The sequence below is a fragment of the Lutra lutra genome, chromosome 17 (assembly GCF_902655055.1).
Source record: "Lutra lutra chromosome 17, mLutLut1.2, whole genome shotgun sequence".
In the NCBI taxonomy this organism is placed as follows: Eukaryota; Metazoa; Chordata; class Mammalia; order Carnivora; family Mustelidae; genus Lutra; species Lutra lutra.
Genome location: NC_062294.1, coordinates 47,018,480 through 47,045,049, shown reverse-complemented (window position 1 = coordinate 47,045,049; position 26,570 = coordinate 47,018,480). Strand labels below are relative to the sequence as shown.

The 26,570-nt window shown below is 56.4% G+C and overlaps 2 protein-coding genes across 8 annotated transcripts in view; both read right to left on the bottom strand.

Annotated features, from left to right (window-relative positions):
- Positions 1-373: 373 nt before the first annotated feature.
- Positions 374-11,702, bottom strand: SHKBP1 (SH3KBP1 binding protein 1). The gene is made up of 18 exons (XM_047712104.1): positions 11,560-11,702; positions 11,297-11,350; positions 11,103-11,148; positions 10,920-10,993; positions 10,543-10,601; positions 10,242-10,322; positions 8,456-8,617; positions 8,273-8,363; positions 7,989-8,179; positions 7,318-7,433; positions 6,402-6,489; positions 6,171-6,287; positions 4,165-4,335; positions 3,054-3,209; positions 2,592-2,688; positions 1,370-1,548; positions 958-1,072; positions 374-806 (listed from the first exon to the last, which is right to left on the bottom strand). The coding sequence occupies exons 1-18, from the start codon at positions 11,643-11,645 to the stop codon at positions 575-577; spliced, it is 2,115 nt and encodes a 704-aa protein (XP_047568060.1). The 5' UTR covers positions 11,646-11,702; the 3' UTR covers positions 374-574.
- Positions 11,703-12,071: 369 nt separating this feature from the next.
- SPTBN4 (spectrin beta, non-erythrocytic 4) overlaps positions 12,072-26,570 on the bottom strand; it is a 70,567-nt gene continuing 56,068 nt past the window's right edge. For 5 of the 7 annotated variants that reach the window (XM_047710550.1, XM_047710551.1, XM_047710552.1 and 2 more), the window contains 14 exons: positions 25,402-25,680; positions 25,180-25,310; positions 24,149-24,353; positions 23,423-23,803; positions 22,235-22,479; positions 19,631-19,769; positions 19,449-19,533; positions 18,891-19,087; positions 17,456-18,075; positions 16,702-16,771; positions 15,819-16,111; positions 14,498-14,671; positions 14,309-14,351; positions 12,072-13,128 (listed from right to left, as the gene is read on the bottom strand). In XM_047710550.1, coding sequence (XP_047566506.1) covers positions 12,970-13,128; positions 14,309-14,351; positions 14,498-14,671; positions 15,819-16,111; positions 16,702-16,771; positions 17,456-18,075; positions 18,891-19,087; positions 19,449-19,533; positions 19,631-19,769; positions 22,235-22,479; positions 23,423-23,803; positions 24,149-24,353; positions 25,180-25,310; positions 25,402-25,680 — 3,021 coding nt within the window. In that variant the 3' untranslated portion in view covers positions 12,072-12,969. Of the gene's footprint in view, positions 13,129-14,308; positions 14,352-14,497; positions 14,672-15,818; positions 16,516-16,701; positions 16,772-17,455; positions 18,076-18,890; positions 19,088-19,448; positions 19,534-19,630; positions 19,770-22,234; positions 22,480-23,422; positions 23,804-24,148; positions 24,354-25,179; positions 25,311-25,401; positions 25,681-26,570 lie in introns of those variants that run through there. The other 2 variants (XM_047710553.1, XM_047710554.1) reach the window with 2 other exon arrangements.

The following is a 26,570-nucleotide window of genomic DNA, read 5'->3' as shown; positions in this document are numbered from 1 at the left end:
TTCTGTTTTTGAATCCCTGGATCCAACTATGCCTGAAGCCAGGGGTAAACGACTATGTTCCCCTTCTTCGCTTAAACCGAAAGACAGCCAGAAGTTCTTGAATCTATAGCCAGACATCTGGTTGGTCCCCATATCTCTCCCACCCTTTCCCTGGGGGTCCCCAAACCTTCTAAGAATGTCAGCAAGGTTGGGGTGCCTGGGTGGCTCAGTGAGTTAAGCCTCTGCCTTTGGCTGGGGTCATGATCTCAGGGTCCTGGGATGGAGCCCCAATCAGCAGGGAGCCTGCTTTCCCCTCTCTCTCTGCCTGCTGCTCTGCCTACTTGTGAACTCTCTGTGTCAAAAAAAAAAAAAAAAAAAAAGAATGGGCAAGGTGTTGGCAGTGAGAACTTTATCAGGGGAGGGTGGCTTTGGCTCCAGAAAAGGGGGGGGGCAGTGGGGGCTTAGTAACAGTGACCATTCCAAGGAGGCCCTGGCCCTGAACCCAGGGCTCTGACAGGAAGCAGGGAGGCACCAGAGACCCCCCAACCCCCCACCCCCAGGATCTGGGTATCCAAAGGCACCATGGTAGCTGTGCTCAGAAGGAAGTTTCATTGAGCTTCACCTTGGGGGGTGCAAGGGGGGCTCCCAGACCCGTGGCGGGTCGAGGGGCTGGTGTTGGTGGCCGGCGGGGCTCTGGCCCAGCCCGCACCAGTTCTTGGCAGCGTTCCACGAAGTTACCTGCCCCACGACGCCGGGCCTCAGCCTGTGGGGGGCTCGGGCTCCCGCGACGGCCAGACAAGGAGGTGTTGCTGGAGGCCAAGTGAAGACTGGGTGGGCGGGGGGCGGTGATGAGGGTCAGGGTGGGTCATCCTGGGCTGGTGAGGGGTTGCTGCTCACCAGCAACCCCCTTCCCCCCACCCCACGGCCCTATTGGGCCCCCTCCCCCACTGCACAAAGGGGAAGTGGAGTCTGGCCTACCTGGTGACAGAGGTGCGGGGGGAGGGGCTGCGGAGGGAGCTCCTGGAGGCAGACACGGGCGCCAGCTCACACTGCTCCAGCTGCTGCATCAGCTCTTCCTCGGTCAGGCCACCGGCTGGAGGGCACAGAAGTGGGTCGGGGGGCAAGACAAGGATCACTGGGCAAGGGACGAGGGTCATGTGCAAGGGCTGAGTTCAGGATGGGAGAAAAAAGGCAGAGGTCCAGGAACAGGGGGTCAGAAGCTAAGAGGGCAGCAGGGTGGACACCCTGAGGCAAGGTAGGGTTCAAAGGCAGAGGAAAGGGGTCAGAGGCCAAGGGCTTGGGGAGGGAGACTGATGAAGGGGGTTGAGGAGAGGGGCTGGAGTGGGGACTGGGGGGTTCTGGGCCAGCACTGAGGTGGGGCAGGGAGTACCAGGGGCCTGGCCGAGGCCGTCCATGGCGGTGGTGAGGTCCCACATGGCCAGGCTGCCGTTGGCCTGGCCGGTGAGCAAGTAGCGCCGGGGCCGAGAGCCAAGCCGCCGGGAGCCCTCACACTCGAGCACCGTAAAGGCGGTGGTGGGGGAGCCGTCCACGGAGCGCACGGAGCACACCCTGAGACAGAGGGGAGGGGGTCACCCTGGCCGTGGCTAGTCGTCTTGTCCTTACACCCTTCCAGGGCCTCAGACCCCACCGTTATGGCCTCAGTTCCTGCCTTTGCAACCACCATCCCAAGGCTCCTTATCCAACCCCCCCAACCCCCACCCCGTGCTCTCTCTCGGGGTGCTGCTGCCTCAGGTGGGATTCTCCCCCACATCGGCTGCTCTCCCCTGGTCCCACTGCAGGGAAGGCCTGAGTCATCCTGGGCACCTCCCTCATCTCCTATTGTTCCCCCCAACCAGTCCCCTCCGCCTCCAGCATCTCTCCCAGGGCCCCCTCCTCCCCTCCTGTCTGACCCAGTTGAGCGCTGCCTGCTCAGGCCAGGCACCTGTCCCTGCCTCCTCCCTGGGCTTTGTGGCTCCTAGCCAACCTCCAGTTCAGCACCCCCCGCAGTGACCATGGCTCCCCAGCGCCAACCTCCAGTTCAGCCCCCGCAGTGGCCACGGCTCCCCAGCATGCGTTCCAGGCAATCTCTCTCCACTCTTCCACCGGACTTCCCTGCACCGACCCCCGCAACCTGGCTACTGCTCTAGCCCCCAGACCATGCTGCACCCCACTGGATGTCCTATTTGGTCACTTCTAGCCTTGAGAACCTCAGGGCTTCCTCCTCAAGAAAAGCCTCACAAACCCCCTTCCCAGGTTAGGGCGAGCACCCCCTTGGGGCTCCTACAGTGGCCCGCAGCCCGCACCCCACCCCCTGGCCCAGACACCCGTGCCTGTGCCCCCTGCCCCCGCACCAGGCCCTGATCACCCTGGGCCACCTGCCTGACGTCCAGCACAGGCACCTGGGGTTTCTCCTGCGTCACCGCCACCCATACGTGTCACCCCTTTGCTTCCTCCAGCCCCCGAACCCAGGCCAGGCCTCGGGCTCCCTCCTAGCCCTTGCTCCTTCAAGGGTCCCTCAGCTATGACCCCACTTTTGGCCTCCATGCCCCAGCTGTTATCTTGCCTTCTCCTCTGACCACTCCCCACACCCTTTTTGATGGGATGGTCCTCACCTCTGACCAGTGGATGAAAGACGCACAAAGAGCTGGCTGGCACTTGGCACCACCTTCTGGATGAACACTTGCTGGTCATCCCGCTCGCCATAGGGGCCTGTGCCAGGATGGGGTGGGGGAGTCAGGGCGAGCAGGGGTCCCTGGGACTCCAGACTGCCAGGCTCTGCCTCCTTCCCTGGGGATGAGACCCTCCCAGGACCCTAGGTCCCCATTCCCAGGTTTCTGGAATTGGGTGAGCTCAGAAAGGGCCGGGGGTTAGCAACAGTTAGTGGAGTTCAGGGATGCGGGGTGGGGGGGCCCACGTCAGGGGGCAGTCAGAGGACACAAGGGGATAACAGAATTCAACGGGGTGGGGGGTGGCGGGAAGAGAATGGAGGTCTACCAGGCTGGGGAAGGGGCCAATGGCGGCCAGTGGGGGTCAGGCAGGGCGCATGGGGCCAGGGGCCAGGGGCTGGTAGGCACCAATGTCATTGCCGGCGCTGCAGCCGCCATGCCCGTCGGCCGACTCCAGTGCCAGGATCTTGAAGGAAGCGAGCGGGGTGGAGCCGGGCTGGGTGGAAATCATGCCCCGGAAGCGAGTCACGGACCACGTGCGCACATGGTTGTTGTCGGCACAGACTGAGGAGCAAGGGGGTGGGCAGCAGGTCAGGTCAGCTATGGCATCCCCACCACCCCATACTCCCGAGCCCCAGGAGGAACCCCACGAAGGTGTCCCGATGCGGGCCGCTACGAATTCCTCCCCTTTAGAGAATGCCCCAGAACACCAAAGGGTTAAAAATCCTCTTGGCTCTGCCTCCAGAATCATTCCAGAGCTTGATCTCACCTAACCCCGTCACTGTCCCCACCCTGGTCCTGTCCATCGTCACTTCCTCCTCCCTGGCTCCCTGCTCCTGTCCTGCCCCCAGGGTCTGTCCCCACATGTAGCCAGAGGGACCCTGTGAACACATGGTCCTCCTTTGCTCACAGCATTCCTTCCAGAGACTCCTTCCCAGTCAGGGTCAAGTACAAAGTCCTGCATGGCTCTGTCGCCCTCACCACTCCAGGCACAGGGGCTCCCTGCTCCCCCCTCAGATCCATCCATCACCCTCCCAGCTCAAGAGTCTTTGCAATGCCTGTTCCCTCTGCTGGAACGGCTGTCCCCATCAAGCTGCCCTGCCCACTCCTTCATTTCAGCTCCAGACTCCTTCCCCAGTAACCCCACTGTGCTCTGGCCATGCACACGGCTCTGCTTTTTTATTCTTGGTCTTCATCACTGCTTGTTGGTGGTTTCTATTCTGATGTATTTATCATTTGCCATCCCCAGCAGAATATATGCTCCCCAGGGGTAGGGATTTGGCCTGTCTCGTCCATCACTGTATGCCCGGTGCCTGGCCCACGACAGGTGCTCCAGCAATGTTTGCGGACTGGGTGAATTACTCGCTCTTGCCTGGATGGGTCCCTTTATAGGATTCTCCCACTTCTGCAATTACTGTTCCAGGTTAAAATTCTCTCTGCCACTCCCGGGTTTCACACTCCCTTCTGGGCCACCATCCTGCAGGGAGACGGGCGGTGGGGGCAGCCCAGCGAGGCCCACCTGAGATGAGGTGCTTCTCCGAGAGCATGATCTTGGTGACAGGGCTGCGGTGCACAGTGAAGGTCTGGAAAAGCTGGGGCCCTGAGCCCACGGTTTCAGGGTGCTGGACGATGACCCGCACGCCCCCAGAGCTGGTGCCATAGGCGATCTCAATCCAGTTCCCACTGTCACCTGGGGAGGGGCCAAGGACGAAGAGAGGGACCAATCAGAGAGAGAGAGAGAAGCAGAGACAGAAAACAAGAGAGAGACAGAGACAGAGCTCATATAAGAAAATAGAGTAACAGGGAGGCAAAGGGAACCAAGAAACTAGATCTCGGAGAGGGCTATAATGACCGACAGACACAGAGGGAGATGGGGTTACAGAGCAAAAGACTGAAAAACAGAGACATATAAGCAGACGGACAGCAAGACAAGAAAATGCAACCAGGTGTCTGAGGGACTGCCCACCGTCACCACCTTCCAGAGGGGAATGATTATTTTGCAATGGTTGGAGACTTAATGGACCATCTTAAGGAATGTGGGTAGGTAAAACGTGGTTTCTGTATTTTGTGCAGTGGCTCAAAACCTTGGATTAGGATTGTGCACAGTCACCCAGATGGACATTAAGCCTAAGGCAGGGTGGGCAAAAGGAAGGGGACAAGTGACATATACACCCAGGCCCATTTCTGCGATTTCAAAGCCTGCTGACAACACCCATCTTGTAAGGACACAAACAAATAGAGAGAGAAATGACAGTATGGTGGCACGCGGTGCAGTGGGGGCTGGGGAAGAAAGGAATAAATACATGAAATCAGCAAGGGGCCCTCTGTGGAGGAAAAGTGATGCCAGGTGGGAAGTTATGTGTGTTACTCATTTACTGCTGCTGGGGAAAAAAAATGAACTGTGAGCCTTACCTCACACCATACATAAAAGGTAATGGGAAAGGCAGCAGAAACCTGTGTATAAAAAGTTAAAACTGGGGACGCCTGGGTGGCTCAGTGCGTTAAGCCTCTGCCCTCAGCTCAGGTCATGATCTCAGGGTCCTGGGATTGAGCCCCGCATTGGGCTCTCTGCTCAGCAGGGAGCCTGCTTCCCCCTCTCTCTCTGCCTACCTCTCCCCCTACTTGTGATCTCTGTCTGTCGAATAAATAAATAAAACCTTAAAAAAAAAAAAAAAAAAAAGCTAAAACTGCAAAGCCTCTAGGAGAAAGTAGAGGGGAAACCTTCACAATCTGGGAACAGGCCAGGACTCAAGATCCAGAAAGCACTCCCCATGGAAATAAATAAATAAATAAATAAATAAATAAATAAATAAATTTATCCATTATACTAGGTGAAAAAAGCCAGATTGTTATGGTCCCGTGTCCCGTGTACATGAAATGTCCAGAATCAGCCAATCCACAGAAGCAGAAAGTAAATTAGGTCTCCAGGGGCTGTCAAGAGGGAGAACAGGGTATGACGGCTAACGAGTTCAGGGTTCATTTTTCAAGTGATAAAAATCCTGTTCAGGAATGACACGGTAGTGATGTGCGCACAACAGTGTGAATTTCCTAAAAATCACTGAAGTGCACACTTTACAATGGGGAATGCTCCGCTAGGTGAATCACAGCTCAAAACAAACAAACAAACAAACAAAAAGGAACCTATTGCTCTGGATTTGAAGTCAAGAAACCACAACAGAAAACTGCCCGAGTACAAGAACTAGAAAACGTGCACCTTCTTTATGAGCGCATAGGCGTCATGCCCTAAATGCAGAGGTGAAAAAAATACCCAAACGTGAACTACTAGTGGCCAGTTCTGCCCCCCAGTTGGAGGAGTCTGCCATGGTGCAGCCCCTGAAAGAGTGTTTTCATACAAGTGGTGCCCAGTGAGTGTTTGATGAATGACTAAACGAGAGTTGAATCTCCCTCCCCGCCCCCACCCACCCCTGCCCCCAGGCAAATCTCACTGGGTCAAGCTACGTAAGTGGTGGGGAGCCAGCGGGGGGCAGGGGTTGATGGCAGAGCGGGGAGCCCATCAGAGCTTACTGGTTTTGGGGGTGAGGTAGACACTGAGGGCTGTGACTCCATCCTCTGCTGGGTCCCGGTAGAGCTCACTGACAAGGAGATCGTTGTCCTTCATGCGCAGGGGAAACTTCTGCACATCTGGGGTGGGTGGGGAGGGTTGGGTGGGGTTGTTCAAGCCACCCAGGCTTTCCCCTCCTTTTCTGCTTCCCCAGGAAGGTTCTGGGGCATGAAGGGGGGCTGGCTGCTGCTTACCCACGTAGTAGATGGAGCCGTTGTCGCAGCCCAGGAGAAGGAAGGAACCCGCCGCGTCGTAGCTGGTGATGGGTTGTACCTCCTGGACCTGAGCACAGGCAGGACTGGCTGTGGTTGGGGGCCGGGCACAGCAACCCTCAGGGCATCCGCCCCCCCAACTCCAGAACCCTCCCAGGGTTTCTAGGCCTGCTTCTCTCCAGCCTTACCTGCTCCAGGCCTATCTCCATCTGTGTCTCTCCATCTCTAGAAATCTCTGAGTCAGCGCCTCTCTCTTGGCCTCTCTTTGACTCTGCCTTTCTGGCTTTTTCTAGTCCCCTCTGTCTATCTCTCTGTATCCCTTCACGTACCACACCACCCTTCCCTCTGTCTACCCTTCCCGCATTGGTGGTTCAGTGGTAGAATTCTCGCCTGCCTCTGTCTACCCTTCCCGCTCTCTGTCCCCTCTTTCTGACTTCCTCTACTTCCTCTTCTATTTGTCTGTTTCCCTCTATCTCTGTCTGTCCCTCCCAAACACATTGGACAGGAGAAAGCCACACTGGAGATGTATTTTTCTTTCCATTTAGACAGGGTTTGGAAGGGTGAAGAGGGAATGACAGACATTTGCACATCTCCCTCTGGGTTTCTGCCTCCTACAGCGTCTGCACTCACCCGCTCCCCTGTTCAGTGCCTGGAGAATCCACTCTCCTCCTTCGCAAATCCATCATCTTTCCTGTCAGCTTGGCAGCCCCTCTTCAGAAGGCCTCCCTGATCTGACATCCCTTAGGCCTTTCTCCTGCCAGCACTCCCACCAGGATCTGGCCCAACACTGGGTTCTCTGGCTCTCTCCAGGAGGGGCAGAGCAGAAAGGCACCCCTCCCTGGGTCTGTATGGTCTGGACACCTGGGAAAGAGGCAGCCAGTCCAGCCAGCACCCTGACCTGCCAGTGCTTGGTGACGGCATTCCACACCCCGATGCGCCCCGTGTGGCTTGTGGCAATGAGCTGGTTCCCAACGAAGAATAAGGCCTCCACGGGCACCCCCAGATGGAAGACGCCTGCAGAGGGCAAGGAGCACTTAGCCGGACCCCGCTTCATGAGGGAGAAGGGAGGGGTCAGGAAGAATTCCAAGGCCGGGAGGCTTCAGCTGGGCGGTGGAATCTTTACAGGATAGAGGATTCCAGCAGGAATTACAGAGGATTATACAAGCCAGATTCTTGATGGGGCGTGGAATTCTAACACGGTGGAGATTTTCAACAAGGCAAATAGAGATTTTTTTTTTTCCAAATAGAGATTTCTAATGGGAATACCGATTCTAACAGGCCCTGGGATTCTAAAGGCATGGAGATCTAACAAGGCAGGGAATTCTGACAGAGGGGAGGATCGTATGTGAGTGGATTTTTCTACAAGCCGAGGCATTCTAACAGGATACGGAATTCTAAAGGGTAGGAACATCTTAATAATGCAAATAATCTTTATGGGTGTGCAAACTGTATGTGGTGGGTTGTTTGAACGGGCCACAGGGTTCCAGTGGGGTAGAGAATTCTAAGGGACCAGAGGTTGAAGTATAATTCTAAAGGGCAGGAGGTTCTGGAAAAGTCCTGGTATCCTACCTATCTCAGAGCCACCGCCTTCAGCCTGGAGAGCCCACAGCAGGATCTCACTGCCTGTGGCCGCTGCCACCATCTTGTCATGCTCACCCAAAGCCCCACCAAGCACCCGGGCCGTGAGCGCCAGTCGCTCAATGGGCCAGTCCAGACGTGGACTGGAAAACACCAGCTGCCAGCCAGAGGCTTCCTTGAGCCTGGGGGATGGGGGGATATCATCAACGGTCACCGTGACCCCTCCCCCACAATCCACAGGGCTGGAGCCTCGGGCCACCACCCTCCCTGAGCACCTGTAGCAGACAAGAAACTGGGTATAAGCCACAGCGATCCAGTTGTGATGCCCACACACCAGGCGCACCATCCCCGGCTCCTCCGGAAGCCCTTGAGGGGGTGGGAAGAACGGGGATCAGGACAGGGTCAGGGTCGCAGGGGTCCCACTAGCTGCCTCAGTCTCCCATCGGACAGCAACGTACCCGAAGGGGAGGGCGGGGCTCTCTCATCCAGCATGCGGCCCAGCAGCCCCGCATTGCCCAGGTTGGGGGGCATGGTGTTGCTGCGTCGAACGGGGGCTGGGCGTCCCCCTGACTGCTGGGGCCCCACTAGGCTGTGCCGGTTACGCCGCTTCACTGGGAACACTATGGCAGGGACAAGAGCAGAGTGACAATAATGGTAACAATTGTACTAATGGCCACATCGTGAGCACTTAAAGTATGCCAGATACTCACTTCCCCCCAGGTAGGGCAGAGTCTCCCGGGGAAAAGATTTTAGGTGGTGTGGGGACACTGCATTCAATGACACTGAATCACACAGCAAGTTACTCCCTTTTGGGTTCCTGCCCTCACAGGCTGCCTTTTCAGTGTTTGCTGATCTGGTTTTTTTTTTTTTTTTTTTAATATTTTATTTATGTATTTGACAGAGATCACAAGTAGGCAGAGAGGCAGGCAGAGAGAGAGAGAGAGAGAGGGAAGCAAGCTCCCTGCTGAGCAGAGAGCCTGATGTGGGCTCGATCCCAGGACCCTGGGATCATGACCTGAGCCGAAGGCAGAGGCTTTAACCCACTGAGCCACCCAGGCGTCCCATTGCTGATCTGTTTTAACAAATGGAAGCATAGGGCGCCTGGGTGGCTCCACCAGTTAAGCAGTCTGCCCCTCCCCCTGCTTGTGCTTGCTCTCTGTCTCTCTCATTTGCTCCTTCTGTCAAATAAATAAAATCTTAAAAAAAAAAAAAAAGAAATGGAAGCCTATCTTCTTGGCAGGCAACAGCATCACAACACTGGTATTTGGGGGGGTTTCATTTTCACGTTTACTTATTCATGGCATAAAGGCAATGATATAAAACTCCTATGTAAGATGACTCTTGTGCCAGGCACTGTGGTTGGCTCAGCTGGGAGGGCGCGGGACTCTTGATCTCAGGTTTGTGAGTCTGAGCCCCATGTGGGGCGTAAAGATTACTTAAATCAATAAATAAACTTTAAACATTGACTTTTTAAAAACAACACAGTAAAACTAAGTTAAAAAAACAAGAGATCTGGGACGCCTGGGTGGCTCAGTTGGTTAAGCAGCTGCCTTCGGCTCAGGTCACGATCCCAGCGTCCTGGGATCGAGTCCCACATCGGGCTCCTTGCTTGGCAGCGAGCCTGCTTCTCCCTCTGCCTCTGCCTGCCACTCTGTCTGCCTGTGCTCACTCTCGCTTCTCTCTCTGTGACAAACAAATAAATAAAATCTTTAAAAAAAAAAAAAAAAAACAAGAGATCTTCGCATTTGGCAAATTTCATGAAGGTCGGTATTAACTGAGGTTAGGGAAATAGTCATAAATCAAATTTCCCCATTTTGTTCCTTCTACTCATCAGCAAAGCCTAGTGGACTGCAGTTCCTGATAACCACTGGGGCATATTTTCTATGCCAGTGGGGCAACCAATCCAAGGTCCCATGGTGATTATAGCCAATAACTCCCCTTTTCTCCCTTCCATGCAAAGGACCCCAGTCCTTCCTAAGCTTCCCCACAGGGAAATCAAACCTGGACTAAAACCCCCTTCAGATTTAAGGCATATTTCTGAGTCTCCGTGGGGCTAGCTGGACTCCACTGCCTCACTGGAAAGGCTGTTTCCTACTTCCTTTCCATCAGTCTGGCCTGTGATATAGGACTACAATTCCCATAGTGTGTCAGGGCTCCCAGCACAGGCTCCCAAGGGCTGTGACCTTATGGGAAATGTAGTCTTTAGTCCACCCTCCCTTCCCTCCATCCTTTAGTTGTGCCCACCTGGTGGAGGCAGGTAACCGTTGAAGAGTACGTTTCCACAAGAAGACCGGTCCAACTCCTCCCGCAGTTGCAGGCGGCGAACTGAGGCGGAATAACTCAAAAGCTGGGACTTGGAGAGTACTAAAGCAGATCCTATCCTTCTTCCCTAGCTCATTCTCCACCACTCCCCCTGAGACCCAGGACCAATTCCAGTGCTCTCAGCTCTAACCCAACCTTCCTTCAGGAGAGTGGGGAGAGGGAGCATCAGGAGAGCTGGGGGTCGTTTTCTGTGCAATGAGGATCTAATGGGGTCCCCACTTACCCAGAGGAGTGAGCCCATAGAACTGGGCTTCGTGGAGGAGGCTGGAACCGTGGACACCCCTGGGTAGCAGAATTGACTAAGAGTCAGAGTCTGGGGAGTGGGAATGGGTAGTGAATTCTGAGCGGGAAGTTTTCAAAACTGCCCAGAGAATCCCAAGAGGTGGTAAATTTTGACTGGATCAAGATTCTAAGCCGTGATGATATACATGGGCAATGAAAATGGGTGTGTGTGTCCGTGTGTGTGTGTGTGTGTGTGTGTGTGTGTGTGTGTTTGGAGTAAATTCTAAGGACGCGATTTAAATAGGATGGAAGCGCTTAAGTGAACATTCTGAGGGGAAGAAGGTGAAGACGGTGGGGTCCCTTTGCCCCCATGCAAACCTGGGGTCCAACTCTTTGGTGCGCAGGAAGTTGAGGATGGGGGCGAAGACGGTGGGGTCCCTGTCGATGAAGATCTGCGGGAAGGGAGGCAGAGAATGGATGGGGCAAAGAGCGCGACTTGAGCGGGTGTCCTGTCCCTCCTCCTACCCACGCTGCCCCGTTTCAGGTCTGTGCCCTACTCACGGCTCCGGTCTCATCTTTCAGTGTTGAGATGCGTCCGCTCAGAAGACTGCAGGGAGGGGACACAGAGCAGGTGTCACAGGCCACGGTGTGGGTGTGTGGGGGGCGGTGGGGAGGGTGAGTGGGGGAATTAGGGTTCCCCATACTGTTTCTTCCCGACCACCCACAGCCCGCCCCAAACTCACTCTCCCGATCACCTGGAGAAGAAGGAGTCTGGGATCCAGGTGAGAGTCTGACGAGAGGTACTGAATCTAAGCGAGGGAAAGTAAGCAGACGCGAGGGGTTGGAGGAAGGGTAAGGAATGCGGCTCCTTACCCCAAGGCGTCAGTCCAGGCACTCGCGCCTTCAGAAAGAGGCGGAGCAATCCCTGATGGACAAGTATTCCCCTCAGGAGAGGTGGGTACTCCCATTCCGCTCTCCGCCCCCGGGTTGAGGGGTCTCAGGAATCTCCTACACTCACCTCTTGCCTCCCACGTTCAGATGAATCACCTCCCCGGGAGTCCCCCGACCTGGGACCCCCTCGGCTGCAGGAGCCGTGGCTGCCATGGCCCCCGGGCGAGCCAGCCGGCCAGCACCCGCTTCCGGGTCTGTACTCGGGCCCCGCCCCCATCGCCTGCTCATTGGCCTGGAAACTCCGGAGCCGCCGGCGATTGGACAAAGAGCTCACCCGTCGCTGTTAAATTCTCCGCCTCCTTAAAGGGACTCTCCTTTCCTGTGCTGGACGGGGCGTACCGCAAGGCCCCTTTGGGGAAGTTTAGCTACATTCCGCTATCCTTCTGGTTCCCATTTTAAGAATCGAATCTAGGTGTTTCGTCGGGGACTTGTGTTTAGATCCCTAAATAAGTACACACGGAGAGGATATCTAAATGTTCTCTGCAGTCAGCCTTTCCCTGCGCCGCCCCCTCCACTCCACCCCACACAACCTCCCAGGCACCGCCCATGAAACGCGAACAAACCCGCATAGACCGTCAAAGCCAAAGGATTTATTATAGGTACATACAGTGTGCGCCTGCCACACCGCCCCACACCCCCGGGCCCCAGCGGCTCCTCCAGGAGGCCATGGGGGCTGCCTACAACCTGGTTCCCCCACTCCCTAGGGAGGTGCTCCTGCCAGAAGCATGCGGGGGGGGGGGGGGGGGAGGGCTTCCCCTCGCCCCTCCCCTCACAAAGTGGCCTTTACAGCTGGAGGGGGGAGGCGAGAGGAAGACGGTTTTGAGCTTTGACGCCCCTCCCATTAAAAGCCTTCGCGGATGCGGGGCGGGGGAGGAGAAGGTTGACGTTTTGCAAAAATAAACTAAGTCAGGAATTAACCGCATGGCTCTGAGACGGCGGAGTGCAGGGGCCAAGCCCCTGCACTCCCCCTACCCAGACCGAGATCAAGGCAGCATTGGAAGTGAGGTAAAGGCGGGGAGGAGGCGTCCCCTCCCCACCCCCTAGCACCCTGGATGGTCCAGGGGACCTCACCAGCGGCCCCGTGCCCATCCCTAGGGCGGAGGGTGGGGGCAGGAATTATCGCCCCTACCACCCCAGCTTCTTGGGGCAAGATCCGGAGATCCGGGCAGGGGGCTTGGCTCAACTGGCCCCTTTACCCCGCCCCCCCCAACTCAGTTATTGCATAAAAATAATGGAGCCCCAGCACCTGGGGTGGGGTGGCGAGCAGGAAGGGGCCGAGATATGGCTATAGGGGCAGCAATCCCCCCACCACTTCCTGGAGTGCAGAAGTCCCCTCCTTTCCAGTGGCCATCTTGGCGCGTCCGTCCGCAGTGTCGGTGGAACTAGGGGCTCCCGCCCCTGCGGAAGAGAAAGTGTCTTTGTGCCCACAGTGCAGAGAGAAGGGGCGGGGATTGTGTCAGGCCCAGGGGCTGGGAAGTCACTTCCGGCGTCCGCTGGCCCTGCGCTCCCCTGCCTCTCGCTTAGGGTTGCCCTCGTCTGTGGAGGACGTGGTGGGTAGTGTCTGTCCCCAGCGGGCGATCTCAGCGTGTTCTCCCACGGAAGCGGCCACAGCCTCCAGCCAGCCGTTCATCTCCTCCTGGAGAGAGAAATAGGGCACAGAGTCCGGACTTGGCAGAAGGGAGACTGAGTAATAGATGGGCCTGGAATGGGACCGCCCTCTGAACATCAGTTTTCCAATCTTATGTCGGTTAATCATAATAATGCAAACAGTTACGATAGCCCTTAATAGGTGCCAGGCTCTATTCTAAGTGCTCCTGTGGATTGAGTCACTTAATCTTAGGCAATAGAATTATATTCCCACTATAGAGATAAACAACAAAAAAACAGTAACATCAGCAGACATTTCCAGAGCACTGACATTCACCAGGCCACAGAAGTGGCTCTGTATGTATCATCTTACTTCTCACAAGAACCCTAGAATGGAAAACTATTTTTATTCCCATTTTAAAAATAAGAAGGCATGGATGGAGAGAATATAGGCCTATCCCAGAGCTTCTTGTAAGGATGAATAACAAGCATTATGATTTTCAACGTCTCTTTAAACCACCACCATGCCTGCTCCTCCTCCCCTGACCTCACTCCTTAGCCCCAGTCCCAAGGTTCATCCTCAGCCAACTCCTCCCCTCCCACAGGCCAGCTGGGGTCCAGCCTTGTGCCGTCCCCACGTGGGTCCCTGTCCTGGCTCCCTTCCCCTAGTCTACCCTGCATATTACCAGGGAGATCTTATACATCACTGTAAACTCCACCACCCCCTCCCCAATCTTGCTCAAAATTCTGCCATGGCTCCCCAGTGCCCTTAGGACAAACTCCAACCTCCTCCAAATGGCCCACAATGCTCTGTGAGATCCAGCCCCTGGGAACCTTCCTGGGATCCTTCTTCTTTGAACCCTTCACCAGCACAGTTAATGCTTTGCATTTCTGCACCTCTGGTTCTCTGCCCTTGGCAGTTCTCTCTGCTTATACCATCCCTTTTTAGCTAACTCCCACCTCTTATCTGTCTGGTGTCCTCTCAGAGGCTGAGGCAAGGAGGTTGGACTTTGTTCTGGGGTCTCCAGGCAGCCTTCCCATTCCTTGTTCCCTCTCCCTATATAGGTTAGGAACTTCCTCTGGGTTCTCACTCCCAGTGGGCTTTCCCGTCACAGCCTGGTGACTCTGGTTTGTGTTTCTGGCTCACAGCTGCATTGCTCTGGGCCAGGAACCAGTTAACCAGGTAGTTCTTGAGGTCCGGATAGGGAAGAGAAAGGACCAGATCTCACCTCATCTTTAGCCTGGAGCAAAAACTCACTGCCATCCTGGGTCCTGTAGGAGGGGACAACAGGACTTGGAGAATCTGGGGCAAGGGCCCAGCCCACCCGTCCACCAGCTAGCCTCCAGGGGAGCAGGGTATTGCTGGGAGGGGGAAGTTGGGCCTCGGATCCCTCCCTCCTGCCCATTGGGGGGCTCACTGGAGCTTGAAGACGTGCTTCTTTTTCTTGTAGTCACTAGCCACCTCACTGGTGGCCTTGTGCAGGCTGAGCAGTGGCTCCCCGCCGTGTGTGCCCCCAGACGCCGGGCCCTTGGCGTCCTTGTAGAAGCCCAGCTCCCCCTTGCTGAGCACGCAGTACAGGCTCACCCACGACCTGGGGCGACGATATGGGGCTCAAGGCAGAGTCACAGCACTCTGCCTGGGAACTCTTCATTAACACACTTCATGGCTGAAAAGGCCTGACCCTTCCTTGCTCTGGGCCTTTGTCTTAGTCGGGCCCTATGTCTGGGATCTATTCCTATGTCTGTTCCTGAGCTGAGGGGAGAATCTAAGACTCCCGGTTCCAAGCCTGCTGGGGTAGCCCTTCCATATCCGCCCCCCCACCCCATGCTGAAATTTCCCAAAGACAAGACTTTAGCTATCTTCTCCATAAGCCTTTGCTTGGGCATGTTCCTTGCCACTCCTCCCTGCCACCATGGAACCCCCTGAAAGGAGATCTATTGGTCCAGTGTATGGAATGAGGAATTCCTGTCTCCCTGTTGAGCCAAGACCTAAGCGGAGGAGCGAGTCTCTTGAGAGTGAAATACACCGAAGGTGCCTCTATTACCACCTTGGCCTTGCCGCAAGGAAGAAAGTCTGCCTCATGGCAAAATTTCAACCTGTTCCTTCCATTTCACATATATCTAGGCCTCCATCTGCTCGTTGGTCAGCGCTTCCCATTTTGGCTGCACCTCTCCCCAGATTCTACCTCCCAATTAAAAGTCTTGGACAAACATGAGCTGGGCTCTCTTTGGATATCTACATGTGCCCCAGACCTCAGACCTCGGGCTCTGCCCCTTTTCAGACCTTTTCCGCCCACTCCAACAATTTGAAATTTCGAGGGTGGCCCCACCCCATTCATTGGTTGGATGACCTCTCCAGGCTCCACCTCACAAGCCATTGGAACTATGTAGACTGGACCCCATAATCCAACTTTCTCTAATTTCTAGTTAACTCCTGAATTTATTGCTATGAGTTTGGATTGCAGCTTATTTGCACTCGGAACGTTTCCTTCCGATCCAGCTCCCACCTAAGCTCCACCCCCTCGCCCACTGGACACTCTAAGTTTAGGTCCCGCGCCTCCAGTTCATAGATTTGAGCGCTTGATGTTAACCCCGCCCCCTCGAGGCCCCTCCTACTCCCACCACCCGTTAGATTCCCTGAAGTTTAGTACCACCCCCCCTCCTCAAGGCCCCATCTAGTCACTTATTGGATACTCTGAGCTTGGGACCCGCCTTCCAAAACCCCGCCCACACGCTCACCGGTTGGACGACTTGCGGTTAGCGTCGAGCTCGCGCTTGCGCAGCAGGAAGCCCTCGTGCTGTACTGTGTGAGTGGGCGGTGGCGGAGGCACGGGGGCGGAGCCGCCCTGGGCCGGGGCGGAGCGCGAGCGCCGGCTTCCCCCGCCCTCACCACCCTCTCTGGGCCGCGGCCGCCGTCGCGGCTTGGGCCGGTCACGCGCCCGCGGCCGGTCCGGCCGAGGTGTCCGCTCGGGCGGCTCAAGCCCGTTGGGCAGGCGGCCTGGGGGAAGCTCGCGAGGCTGAGGCAGCGACGGCTGTGTGAAGGGAGGGGGAAGAGGGGTGCTGTCCATAGGGGGCTGTTGGGGCCATCTCTCAGGGGGATTCATGGGTCTAGGGGTCCCATCTGTCTTGGAGGCGAGTATGGGAGGACCTCAGGGCTGGAGGCTTAACTTTTAGGGGCCCCACCGGTGTTGGGAGTGAGACTGTCAGGACTCCTAGATTTGGAATCGCTCTCAAGGTTGGGGAGGAAAGCACTAGATCTACAGAAGTGGGGATGCGGGGAGGTTGATGTCCCAGTTGTCTGTAGGAGGAATCTGGGACTTTGTGTGTGTGTGTGTGTCTGTGACGATATCTGAGACCCCAGAAGAGATGTGGGAAGAGTGTGCAGTCTGTGTGTAGAGGGGGGTAGGAGTCTCCTTAGGCTGCTGGCCTTCTCTTTCTAAAGGAGAAATTTTCAGATTGTGGGAGGCATCTGGGGGATCTCCCCATCATCCCCTGAGAATCTCTGCAGGGCTCAGATTTGGGGAAAGCAGGTCTAGGCATTGGTGCTTCTGGGTCCTGACACCTGCTGGTGGTTGGAGAGGGTTCCCCATACCCCTGCCCCCCATCCTGAGGCTCAACTTACCCCAACAGGGAGCCCTGGGCCTGCTTCTTTCTCCTGCAGCTGCTCCACAATGTCAGCTAGGGTGGCCTTCCTGGGAGGGGGAGGCCAAAAGACCCAATGGAACTGGGATGCCCTCTCCCAGGGACCAGCCTGGTTGGCTGGAGGCGCCTGAGATGCAAGGCCCCTGGTCGCTTGGGCAAGCTGCCTTTCTGAGATGTACACCATAGATAATTGGGCCATGTCTGGCAACTGCTCATGATATACAAAATTAAAAAGGAGTCAAGAAGTCATTGTCTCCAAACATATCTGACCAAATGCCTCTTTCTGGGGACACAGCCGGTTGGCTCAATCCGCTCCTCACACTGGTTAACACTGAGGTCTGAAAGGCCTGGGTTCCAGTCCTGCTTCACCCAAACTGAGTGATTTGGCCTTTCTGAGCCTCCACAAAATGGAGATGACAGCAGCTCCCTGTTGAGAAAGACTACGATGAAAAGTCTTATCTCTGCTCAGGGAGAAGATGGTCCCACCACTAGCCCAGTAGAGAAACTGAGGTGCAGAGAGGACAAAATTCCTGCCCAGGCCACCTAGCTGTGAGACAAGGGGCAACCCTCCTAATCCCTTTCAGCCCCAGCTTACCCCTCTGCAAAACGCGTACCATGACAGTATCTGAAGCAGTTCTGAACCTTGTAAGCCCTGTCCATTGGGTCGGGTCTGCGTGGCTCCAGGTACTCTGCATCCCCTTTCCCTCACTCCCCGGGGCACACGGGGGCCTCACCCCTTGGCCAGCTCTCCTCTGGTTGGCATCTCCTGCTCGCTGGACTCCTGCCTCTCCAACCGCCTCTCTCGCCGCTCGCGCCGCCGCTCCATCTGCTCGTAGCGGCCCAGAGTGAGGCTGTGTGCCGCCTCGTGCTCCGCAGACTCCTGCCGCTCTGGCCGACGCCTCCGCGAAGCCTCCTCGGATTGATCGGCGGTGTCCTGTCGCTCCGGTCGCCGCCTCCTGGGCAGCTCCTCAGCGCGATCAGCTGACTCCTGGCGCTCTGGCCGCGGCCGGACCTGCTCCGCCACCGGGAGGGTCCCCGGGGTCTCTGCCACATCCTCTGGTACCGAAGGCGGGGCCAGGGGCTCCACCCTCCCCGGGATCTCCGGCAGCCGGTCGATGCGCGGCTGGAGGCGCTCAGGCTTGAGCTCCTGGCGCACGTACCCCACGCGGGTCCGCACCTCCGCCGACAGTGTGTCCGAGGCCCGGCGAGCCAGGGGCTCCAGGCCCCTCTCGTAGCCCCCTGGCCGCAGGAGGGGCGCTGCTTTGGCCGCCAGTTCCGTGGGGTCTCCAAAGAACTTGCGCCCCAGCAGAGGGGTGGGGGGCTGCTTGCTCTGCTCCGCCTTGAGTTTCTCTATCTGGGAACGGAGGGCCAGGGTCAGGTAGAGGGGCGTGTGTGTGTTTTGGGGGGGGTGGTCTGGGAAGACCCCTGTGGGTTGTCTGCCTTCCTGCACAGTTTAGTAGTTTCTATTACTGAAAAAGTAAGGTTGTGCGGGCCTGAACCCATGCTTTTTCCCTGCTGGGAACTTAATTCCTATTTTCCTTGGCATATAGTGTTAAGAATTGCCTAAATCCGCGGTGCCTGGGTGGCTCAGTGGGTTAAGGCCTCTGCCTTCTTCTCAGATCATGATCTCAGGGTCCTGCAATCAAACCCTCATTGGGTTCTTTCCTCATCGGAGAGCCTGCTTCCTCCTCTCTCGCTCTCTCTCTCTCTCTGCCTACTTGTGATCTGTCAAATACAGGAAGCCTGCTTCTCCCTCTCCCACTCCCCTCCCCCTGCTTGTGTTCCCTCTTTTGCTGTGTCTGTGTCAAATAAATAAAATCTTAAAAAAAAAAAAATCGCCTAAGCCTAAATCATCACTTTCTCTAGGTGCCTTTCTGACTCCATCACCTCCTTCCTGAATGTCCCCCCAACCCAGGACCTCCTCTCATTCTTCAAGTCTCAGATCAGAGCTCCCCAAACCAAGACAAATGCTTCTGGGCTCCCACAGCCCCCTGTGTTTCCCCCATCCCAGCCCTGTCACTGTCTGTCACTGTCTGGTGACAAGGGTGTTCCCCCTTCCCCCACTGGACTGGGAGCCCAGTAAGAATCTGTCTCAGCCTCAGACCAGTGCCGAGTCACACATAGAGGGATGGGTATGGGGGTGGCTGGGGCAGGATCTGGGGTGCTGACCGTGGTCAGGCGCCGCAGGGAGCTGAACCTTTCTTCCCAGGCGGCAGCTGCTTTGCGGAAGGCCTCATGTCTCCGGATAAGCTGTTCCACCTCATCCACGCTGCTGCCCAGCTCCCGGCTCTGCAGGATTGGCTCTTGGGCTGTCAGCCAGGCATCGGCCACCACGGCCTCCTGGGCAAATTGGTGCACTTCCAGCACTGAGGGGAGACATCAGGGTTGTAAGAGTGATGGGGGCCCTTCACAGGGCGCTGGCTGTCTTCTCTCGCCCTCCACACCCTCTGGCTTTCTGTATCCCAGCCCTGGCCATTCTGGGTTCTGCAGGACTGAGGGCGGGCTGGGGGGATTTCTGAGGTCATTGGCTTCTCCCCTGGGTGTCTGCCTCTAGGTATTTAATGGCAAGGCGTTCCTCCTGTCCACTCTCCCAGGCCTTCTGTTTGCGGTGGGGCACCCACGAGTGGTGTGCAAAGCAGGCTGTGTCACCCTCTAGGCCTTTCCAAACATGCTGGATGGAGCGTGTCCCTGTGCCCTTGAGCCCCGTGTGTCCGGGTCCCCACTCACTCTGCTGCAGCCATTCCCAATGGCGGTCCCACTTGTCTGACACCTCTTCCTTTCTGGTTCCCAGCTTGTCCAGCTGTGCCTGGATCTGCGAGTGGCGCATGGGTAGGAAAGGTGTCAAGGGGGGGGCTCCCACAGCAATGGGCACGGAGGGCAGAGGGGGACCCCCCAGCGCCCCTGCCCACCTCATCAGCCATGGCACTCTTGTTGAGCAGCAGAGAGCGCCCGAGCTCCTGGCAGGCCGTCAGCTCGGGCACCCGGGCCTCCAGCTCCGTCTTCAGGCCCTGGTGGTAGTTCATGAGCACCTCCACTGAAGACACATCCCTGTGGTGGTGGTGGTGGTGGTGGTCGGGGGTGGGGGGGGGGGGAATCTGAGTCTCAGGTAGCCGCCCCCGGCCGCCATGACAGATGCAACTTCCGGGGAGCCCAATTCCCTGAGCATCTTAGGACAGGACACCCACCTTCTCGGAGCAGGTTCTCAGGGATTCCAACTTTTGCTGAGGTGCTAGAATGTCACACTTTGATGATTCTAACCTCAGACTTCAAAGTCCATTTTTGTTCTCATTTTTTTGAAGCTATGCCTCTGAAGACCAGTCAGTGATCTGAGCATTCCACGTCTGTGCTAACCAAACGCTAGGTCGCCACTAGACACGGGTAAGAAACCCAGCCCTGGAAGTGTGGCTGGTCTGAACTGAAATGTGTGGAAATGTAGAGCACACACCGAATTTTGAGGACTGTAAAATATCTCAATACTTTTATGTTTTTTTTAATATTTTTAATTTTTCATAAAGTAAGCTCTACCCGCAGCATGAGGCTTGAACTCATGACCCCAAGATCAAGGGTGAGTCACATGCTCTACTGACTGAGCCAGGCAGGCACCTCTCAATAATCTGAATTTTGACTATATGTTGAAGTGATCATACTTGGGGCTTACAGGGTTAAATAAAATGAAGTGCTAAAATTAATTTTTGCTTGCTTCTTTGTACCCTTTTTTTGATGTGGTTACAAGAAAATCTTAAATTCTCTACGTGGCTCACATTTGTGGCTTGTGTTACATAACCACTGGACTGTTCTGAGCTCTCATGTGTCCGAAACAAATCCAAAATTCCTGAAGGTTCCACCAGTCAGCAAATATAGCTTTATAAGACTTACTATGTCCAAACTTCTTTTTTTTTAAATTCAAACTTATTTCTGAAGGTCCCACATTATAAGATGCCTACCTAAGACTTGGTATGTCTAGAATGATCTCTTTGATTCTCTCCTATTTCCTCAAAGTACTCTCCCCTGAAATTCTCCAGCTCAGTAAATTCACCCGTCATTCATCCATAACTCGTCTTTTCTTTTTTCTCTCAGCCCCTGAAGCTAATCCATCAGTCACACTGTATATTTATAACATTAAAGGACCCTGTGAAATGATGTGAAACCTGAGGTTTTGTTTTAAAAGAACTCAGTGAGGGGTGGCGGGGAGTCGGGGAGGATACGGATGAAAGAGGAAGGACCAGATATTGACGGATGTTTACTCTGCATGTAGGGGTAGGGGCTGTCATTCTACTGTTCTTGCTACTTCTGGGTATATTTGAAGTTTTTCAAAATGAAAAGATGTTAATTCCTAAAATGAATCACTTCTCCCTCTCTGTACAACCATCAGACTGCACCAAGCCACAAGCCACCCCACCTCTCACCAGGATTATAGCAATGGCCTCCTGGCTGGTCCACCTGTTTCTACCCTTTTCTCACCATACTCTTCCCACAAGGCATCTGGCGTGACCTTATGCTAAGCCCCCCACCTCACTCACTCCATCCAACCAAAAGGATGGTCTGGCTCTTCCTCAAGCATGCATGACCACAACCTACCTCGGGGTCTTTGCACTTGTTGGTCCCTCCATCTGGAAAGCCCTTCCCCCCAAAACTTTACCCAACTCACCATCACTTCATCAAGGTTTCCATGCCCACATCCCATCCTTGGAGAGGCCTTGCCCATGAGACCCACATCCCCTTTGTTTTATTTGCCTTCAGAGCACTTATTGCTGTCTGAAATAATGTTAGTTGCTTTTTAATTTATGGGTTACTTGTGCCCACCCTGCAGAATGTAAGCTGAACCAGGACAGCAGCTGGGCCTTGCTCCCCGTCTAGCACAGGGCGGGCATTTGGTAAGTATTTGCTGAGTAAATGAACTCAGGCAAGTCCCCACAGTCATGGAAATAATGCTCTGTGTCCACCACTCTCGAAATTTCCTGTCTTCCCAGACACACCACTGGCCTATGTTCCCCAGCCCTGCAGGCAGACAGGTTAGGGTTACCGGGCTGACAGAATGTGGGTGTAGGTTTAGTCCCCGAAAGCTCCCACATGATCTTTTCCTCCGCTGTAGCTGAATGTCACTCCCAGGGCCAAGTAATGGAAAGACCCTTGGTCCCCATCACTGTGGGAGAGTTCACATCAGACTGTCACATCAGCAATAAGTCCGTGCCCACTACTGGCTAGGTTAACCCACAAATAACAGCCCCACACGTCGCTGTCCCTATCCCAAGTTCAGCCCCCTCCCACTGGGAGGGCAGTGCAGGGCATCTGGGAAGGCCAGAAAGCAGGAGGATACCCTATGCTGTGAGTTGCCGGGGCCAGGCATGACAAGGGGTCCTAATACACATGAAGCATTTAGTACAGTGCCTGCCCCCCCCCCCGGTGCCCTCCAGGGGCCCCCCAGGTGTTGGCTGTTGTGATTTCTTATGGGCAGGGGACGGTTGACAGGCTGGGGGGTGGCAGGTAGGAAGCCCGCGGGGGGGGGGGGGCACCTGGGTTTGTCGGCTGATCCGATCTGGCTGGCGATGCCGTCCATCCAGGAAAGAAGGTCACGGGCCTGGCTGTGGAATCGCAGGGCGTCGGCCGTGGAGCTGACATGCAGGCGGGCGTCCTCACAGGCGGCCAGCAGCTCCTTCCAGCCCTGCAGCACCTCCTGTTCCCGGCTGGCTATGGCCTCCGCGTGCTCCCCCGCGTACACCGTCCGCAGCTGGGCTGCCCCCTCTTGGAGCTGCCGCACCTGCTGGGCAAGCCAGGTCCAGCCCCAGCCCCTCCGTAGGGTCCGGGCTCCGCCCTCCTTCCCCCATTGGCTGGCTGGGTGCGGGGAGCCTCGTGATCCCACAGCTGAGTCTCTCTCTTACCGCTATCTACTGCCCAGTTCCCTTCAAAATGGCTACTCAGTTCCTGTTGGGTCCCCGGCTCAATTTGTTGGTTGTACCACGTGCGTTCTAGCAGACCCATTGCTCACTGGTTCAACTGCCTTATTTCTTTTGGAGTGACCGCCCTCTTTCTATGAGACCCGCCACCTAATCCCTGTCAGTCTCTCTGCCCGATTCCTAACAGTCAGCTGGATGGTTCCCATAAAGATGATTGTCCCGTTTTCTGCTTTCTGCTGGACCCGCAGCCCAATTTCCCTGGTTGGGCCATGGGAGCTCTATTCCGGCCCACAGCCTCCTTTCCATCTGATTTCTCAGATCCGCCTCCCAACTCCTGTCAGATTCACAGCCCGATTTCTTTTGGCTCTCTTACCATGTCCATTAAAATCCACCCCCATCGAATCTCTTGCAGGAAGATCATATCATTTCCATCAGAGGCCTGCTATCTAATCTCTATCTGCCCCACGCCACGTGTCTCTGAAGCCTCCGAAATTTCCTTTAGGCTCTCCATCTGGATTTGGATAAGATTCCCTTCACAGTTTCTGGGAGAAGCCCTGCCCAGTCTCCACTGGAAACAGTGTCCCATTTCTATCAGACATACTCAGCCACATTTTCCGGACACTGTCTGACTTCTGGGCACCATGCAATCAGTGGGTTTTCTACCTGCCCCATCATCTTGCTTCTGCCTGTTCTCTGGTCTGTTTTCACCTGCTCCACTGTCTAATTTCCATCTGCTCTGTTGCCCAGCACCCCTCGGCCATGCCACCCAGGCCCTCCCACCTCCCCCCTCGGCCGCCGGCACCCCACCTGGGACACAAGGAGCTGCAGATCATGCTCAAAAGCACGCAGGGTCCGCTGCATGGAGCTGGCACTGGGTCTCGGCTCAGGCGGGGCAGTCAGACGGGGCAGCCGCCTCCGCTTTTCCTCGATCTGTCCCTGCAGCTCTCGGGCATCGCTGAAGAACTTATGCAGCTCCCGAGAGGCGGCCAGCAGCTGGGCCCGAGTGCCCATAAGCTCCAGCAGCTCAGCCCAGGCCTCATTCAGCCCATCCTTCCACTCGGCCATGGTGGCTGCCGCCGTGTGGCCGCACTCGATCAGCTCATCCACCATCTGGTTCACGGCCGCCAGCCGCTCCCGCCCTGCGGTGCCCGTCTCATTGGCGAACTCTGAGAATTTCTCCTGCAGCACCTGCCCCCGCCAGGGTACATGGCATGGGCAAAGGTCCTGTGCACCCAAGCCCCCTCCAGCCTGCCATTTTGTAGCAGGTAAGAGTAATAATAATCATGCTGACCATGGCGGTCATGATATAAAGGGGAAGTGCTCCCGCTGTAGCTATAACAGTAACAAGAAAAATAAGCACATGATAGTAACTAACACTTCCTAAGCACTTCAAACTATGGCGAATCTTGGGGCTCCCAGAAGAGCCAGGAGGTGGGGGCTGTTATTATCCTCACATTATGGCTGGGGAAACTGAGGCCAGAGAAGCTTCGTTGCATATGCAGTAGTATTAATATTATTACCGGCGAAGCTCACCGTGACATGCTCAAAGTCCTGGCCAAGCTCGGGCGAGCCGGCCACCACCTCCTTCTCCGCGATCCAGTGCTCGAGCTCGTCCACCTGCCGGCTGAGCTGGTAGAGCCAATACTGCTGTTCCAGGCCCACCCTGCGTTCCTCCCCCAGCTCCTTGAGTGCCACGTACAGACGGTCCACTTGAGACTGCCGGCGGCTGATCTGCTCGCTGATGGGGGACAGGGAGGGGCAGGGACGGAGCCCCCTGAGACTTCCAGCACAGAGCTGAGACACCCCCCCCGGACACCCCCTGTTGGGGTAAGGCTGTGTGTCTGTCCTCTCATCCTTCAGTTCAGACTCCTTCATGGGGGCCTCTGTTTTCTGCAAGGCTTTGATTCAGTGAACCCAATACTTGCAGCTGAGCACTCTGGGAAAACTTTGCTTCCCTAAGCTTGACAAGTTCAAGGCTCCCTCTTCCCCCAGTCTCTCTGTGTCCCATTCCCTACCCCTCCAGTGGCCTGGGTGGGGCTGCTGACTCCCTACTTGGGTCCCCAGCCAGCCCATCTCAGCTCCAGGCCATCTCCTGGCTTTGGAGGACAGAGGTCTAGCCCTGTGCCCCCTCTCAGGTCTCACCCCTAGCCCAGGACTCCCAGATATGGCCCCTACTCCTGGCCTCAGGGAGGCCCCATACTAGAAGGTATCCGGCTATGCCCAATCACAGCACTCCCAGCTATTCCGTCCTCCCAGACACTGCATAGGAAAGGACCCTTCCCTGTCCTGAGCTCTTCCTTCTCTCCTCAGTCTGAGACATCATCTCCCCATACCCTTGGTCCCATCCTCTCAGCATCCCTGGGCACCGCCCCTCCATTCGCAGCCCCACCCACATGCTGAAATCCCAGGGCTCCAGCTCCTGGCAGTGAGCGCCCCTCCCACTCCAACGTCCAATTGGGGCGTGTCCCAATTTCCAATAGTGAAGCTTCAGATCCTTCCCGACCCTTCCTTAAGAACTGGCCCCGCCCCTGCCTGGCCCCAATCCCTCCTCCCCACCCGCCCACCTGTCCGGGTGCCCCATCTCCAACAGCGCCCGGCACTGGCGCGACAGCTGCGCGATGCTTTCCTCGTAGTTCTCCACGCCCTGCTCCAGCTGCAGGTGCTTCTTGAGCAGCTGCAGGGTGCTCTGTTCGTCCTGGGGGCACACGGCGCCCGCGATGAGGCGGCAGCGGCCGGCCCCCGGCTCCAGCGCCCCCAGGCCCCCCACACCCCCAGCCCGGGCGCACCTTGCCCTTGTCCTCACTCATCATGAGCAGCTCCTGCTCGCCCAGCCACGCCTCCACCTCGGCCACGTCGAAGTAGTACTGCTCCACCTGGAAGGCGGCGTCCAGCACCTGCTGCCGCCGCTCGGCCGCCTCCCGCAGTCCGGCCCAGGCGCCCTGCAGCTGCTCCTGGCCGCGACGCACGGCCTCCGCCTCAGGGCTGCGCAGTGATGCCAGCGCGCCCGCGCGCTCCAGCACCTCCTCCAGCCGTGGCCCGTGCGCCTGGATCTCTCGCCGCAGGCCCTGGGGATGGGAGGTGGGAGTGTGGTGGAGAGGAGCATTCCGAGGCCCCGGGGATCGGGGTAGCCCGCGTGCGCCTCGGAGACTGGCACATTCCACCAAGGGAACCCGCCACTGATCGCCCCGATGCAGCAGGCACCGCCAAGGCAGTTCGCTGTTCCTAGCTCACTCACAAACCCCTGCTGCAGGTGGCAAAACGGACACGGAGAGCAGCAGTTCATCGCCTGGGAACAAGCAGTTAGTAAGGGGAGGACAGGATTTGAACACAGCAAGCAGGCTCCAGACACTGTGCTCTCAACCAAGATGCCTGGTGGTGTAAGATACCCTCTAATGGCTGAAAGGACTGAGAATCAGGCTGCTGGGGGGCAGTGCGCATGTATCTCCTGTGCAGTGAGGTGTGCACGTCTTTGGGGGTACAGTTCAACACGTTCATGCGCGGGTACAACGTGCCCAGGTCGAGATATGAAACATTTCCATCAGCCCAAAAGGTTCCCTCTACCAGCCCTGGACTTGGCACACACCTTACTTAGCTTCTCCTGTGCCTCAGTTTCCTCAACTTGCAAACAGAGGTGCTAAGGGGCGACCCTGAGTGCCTGCCACCTGCCAGGCACTTGGCTAAACAAGGGCTTTGCAGGATGTGGCCACTCCTCCAGTCCTCACTGCCCCTCCAGTACTCTGTCTCACTTTACAGACGGGGAAACTGAGGTACAGAGAGCTTAAGGAACTTGCCAACTTCCCAGACTGCCCTGTGGCTGGTGGGAGGGGGTGCTTAATGTCCACCTCATGGGGCTGTTGTGCCTTGGAGGACTCAGAGCTGAGCAGGCATACAGTAGGTGCTCAGTCAGTACTAGCTGCTGTTAGCCCTCCATGGGCTCAGAAGCATCCAGCACTCC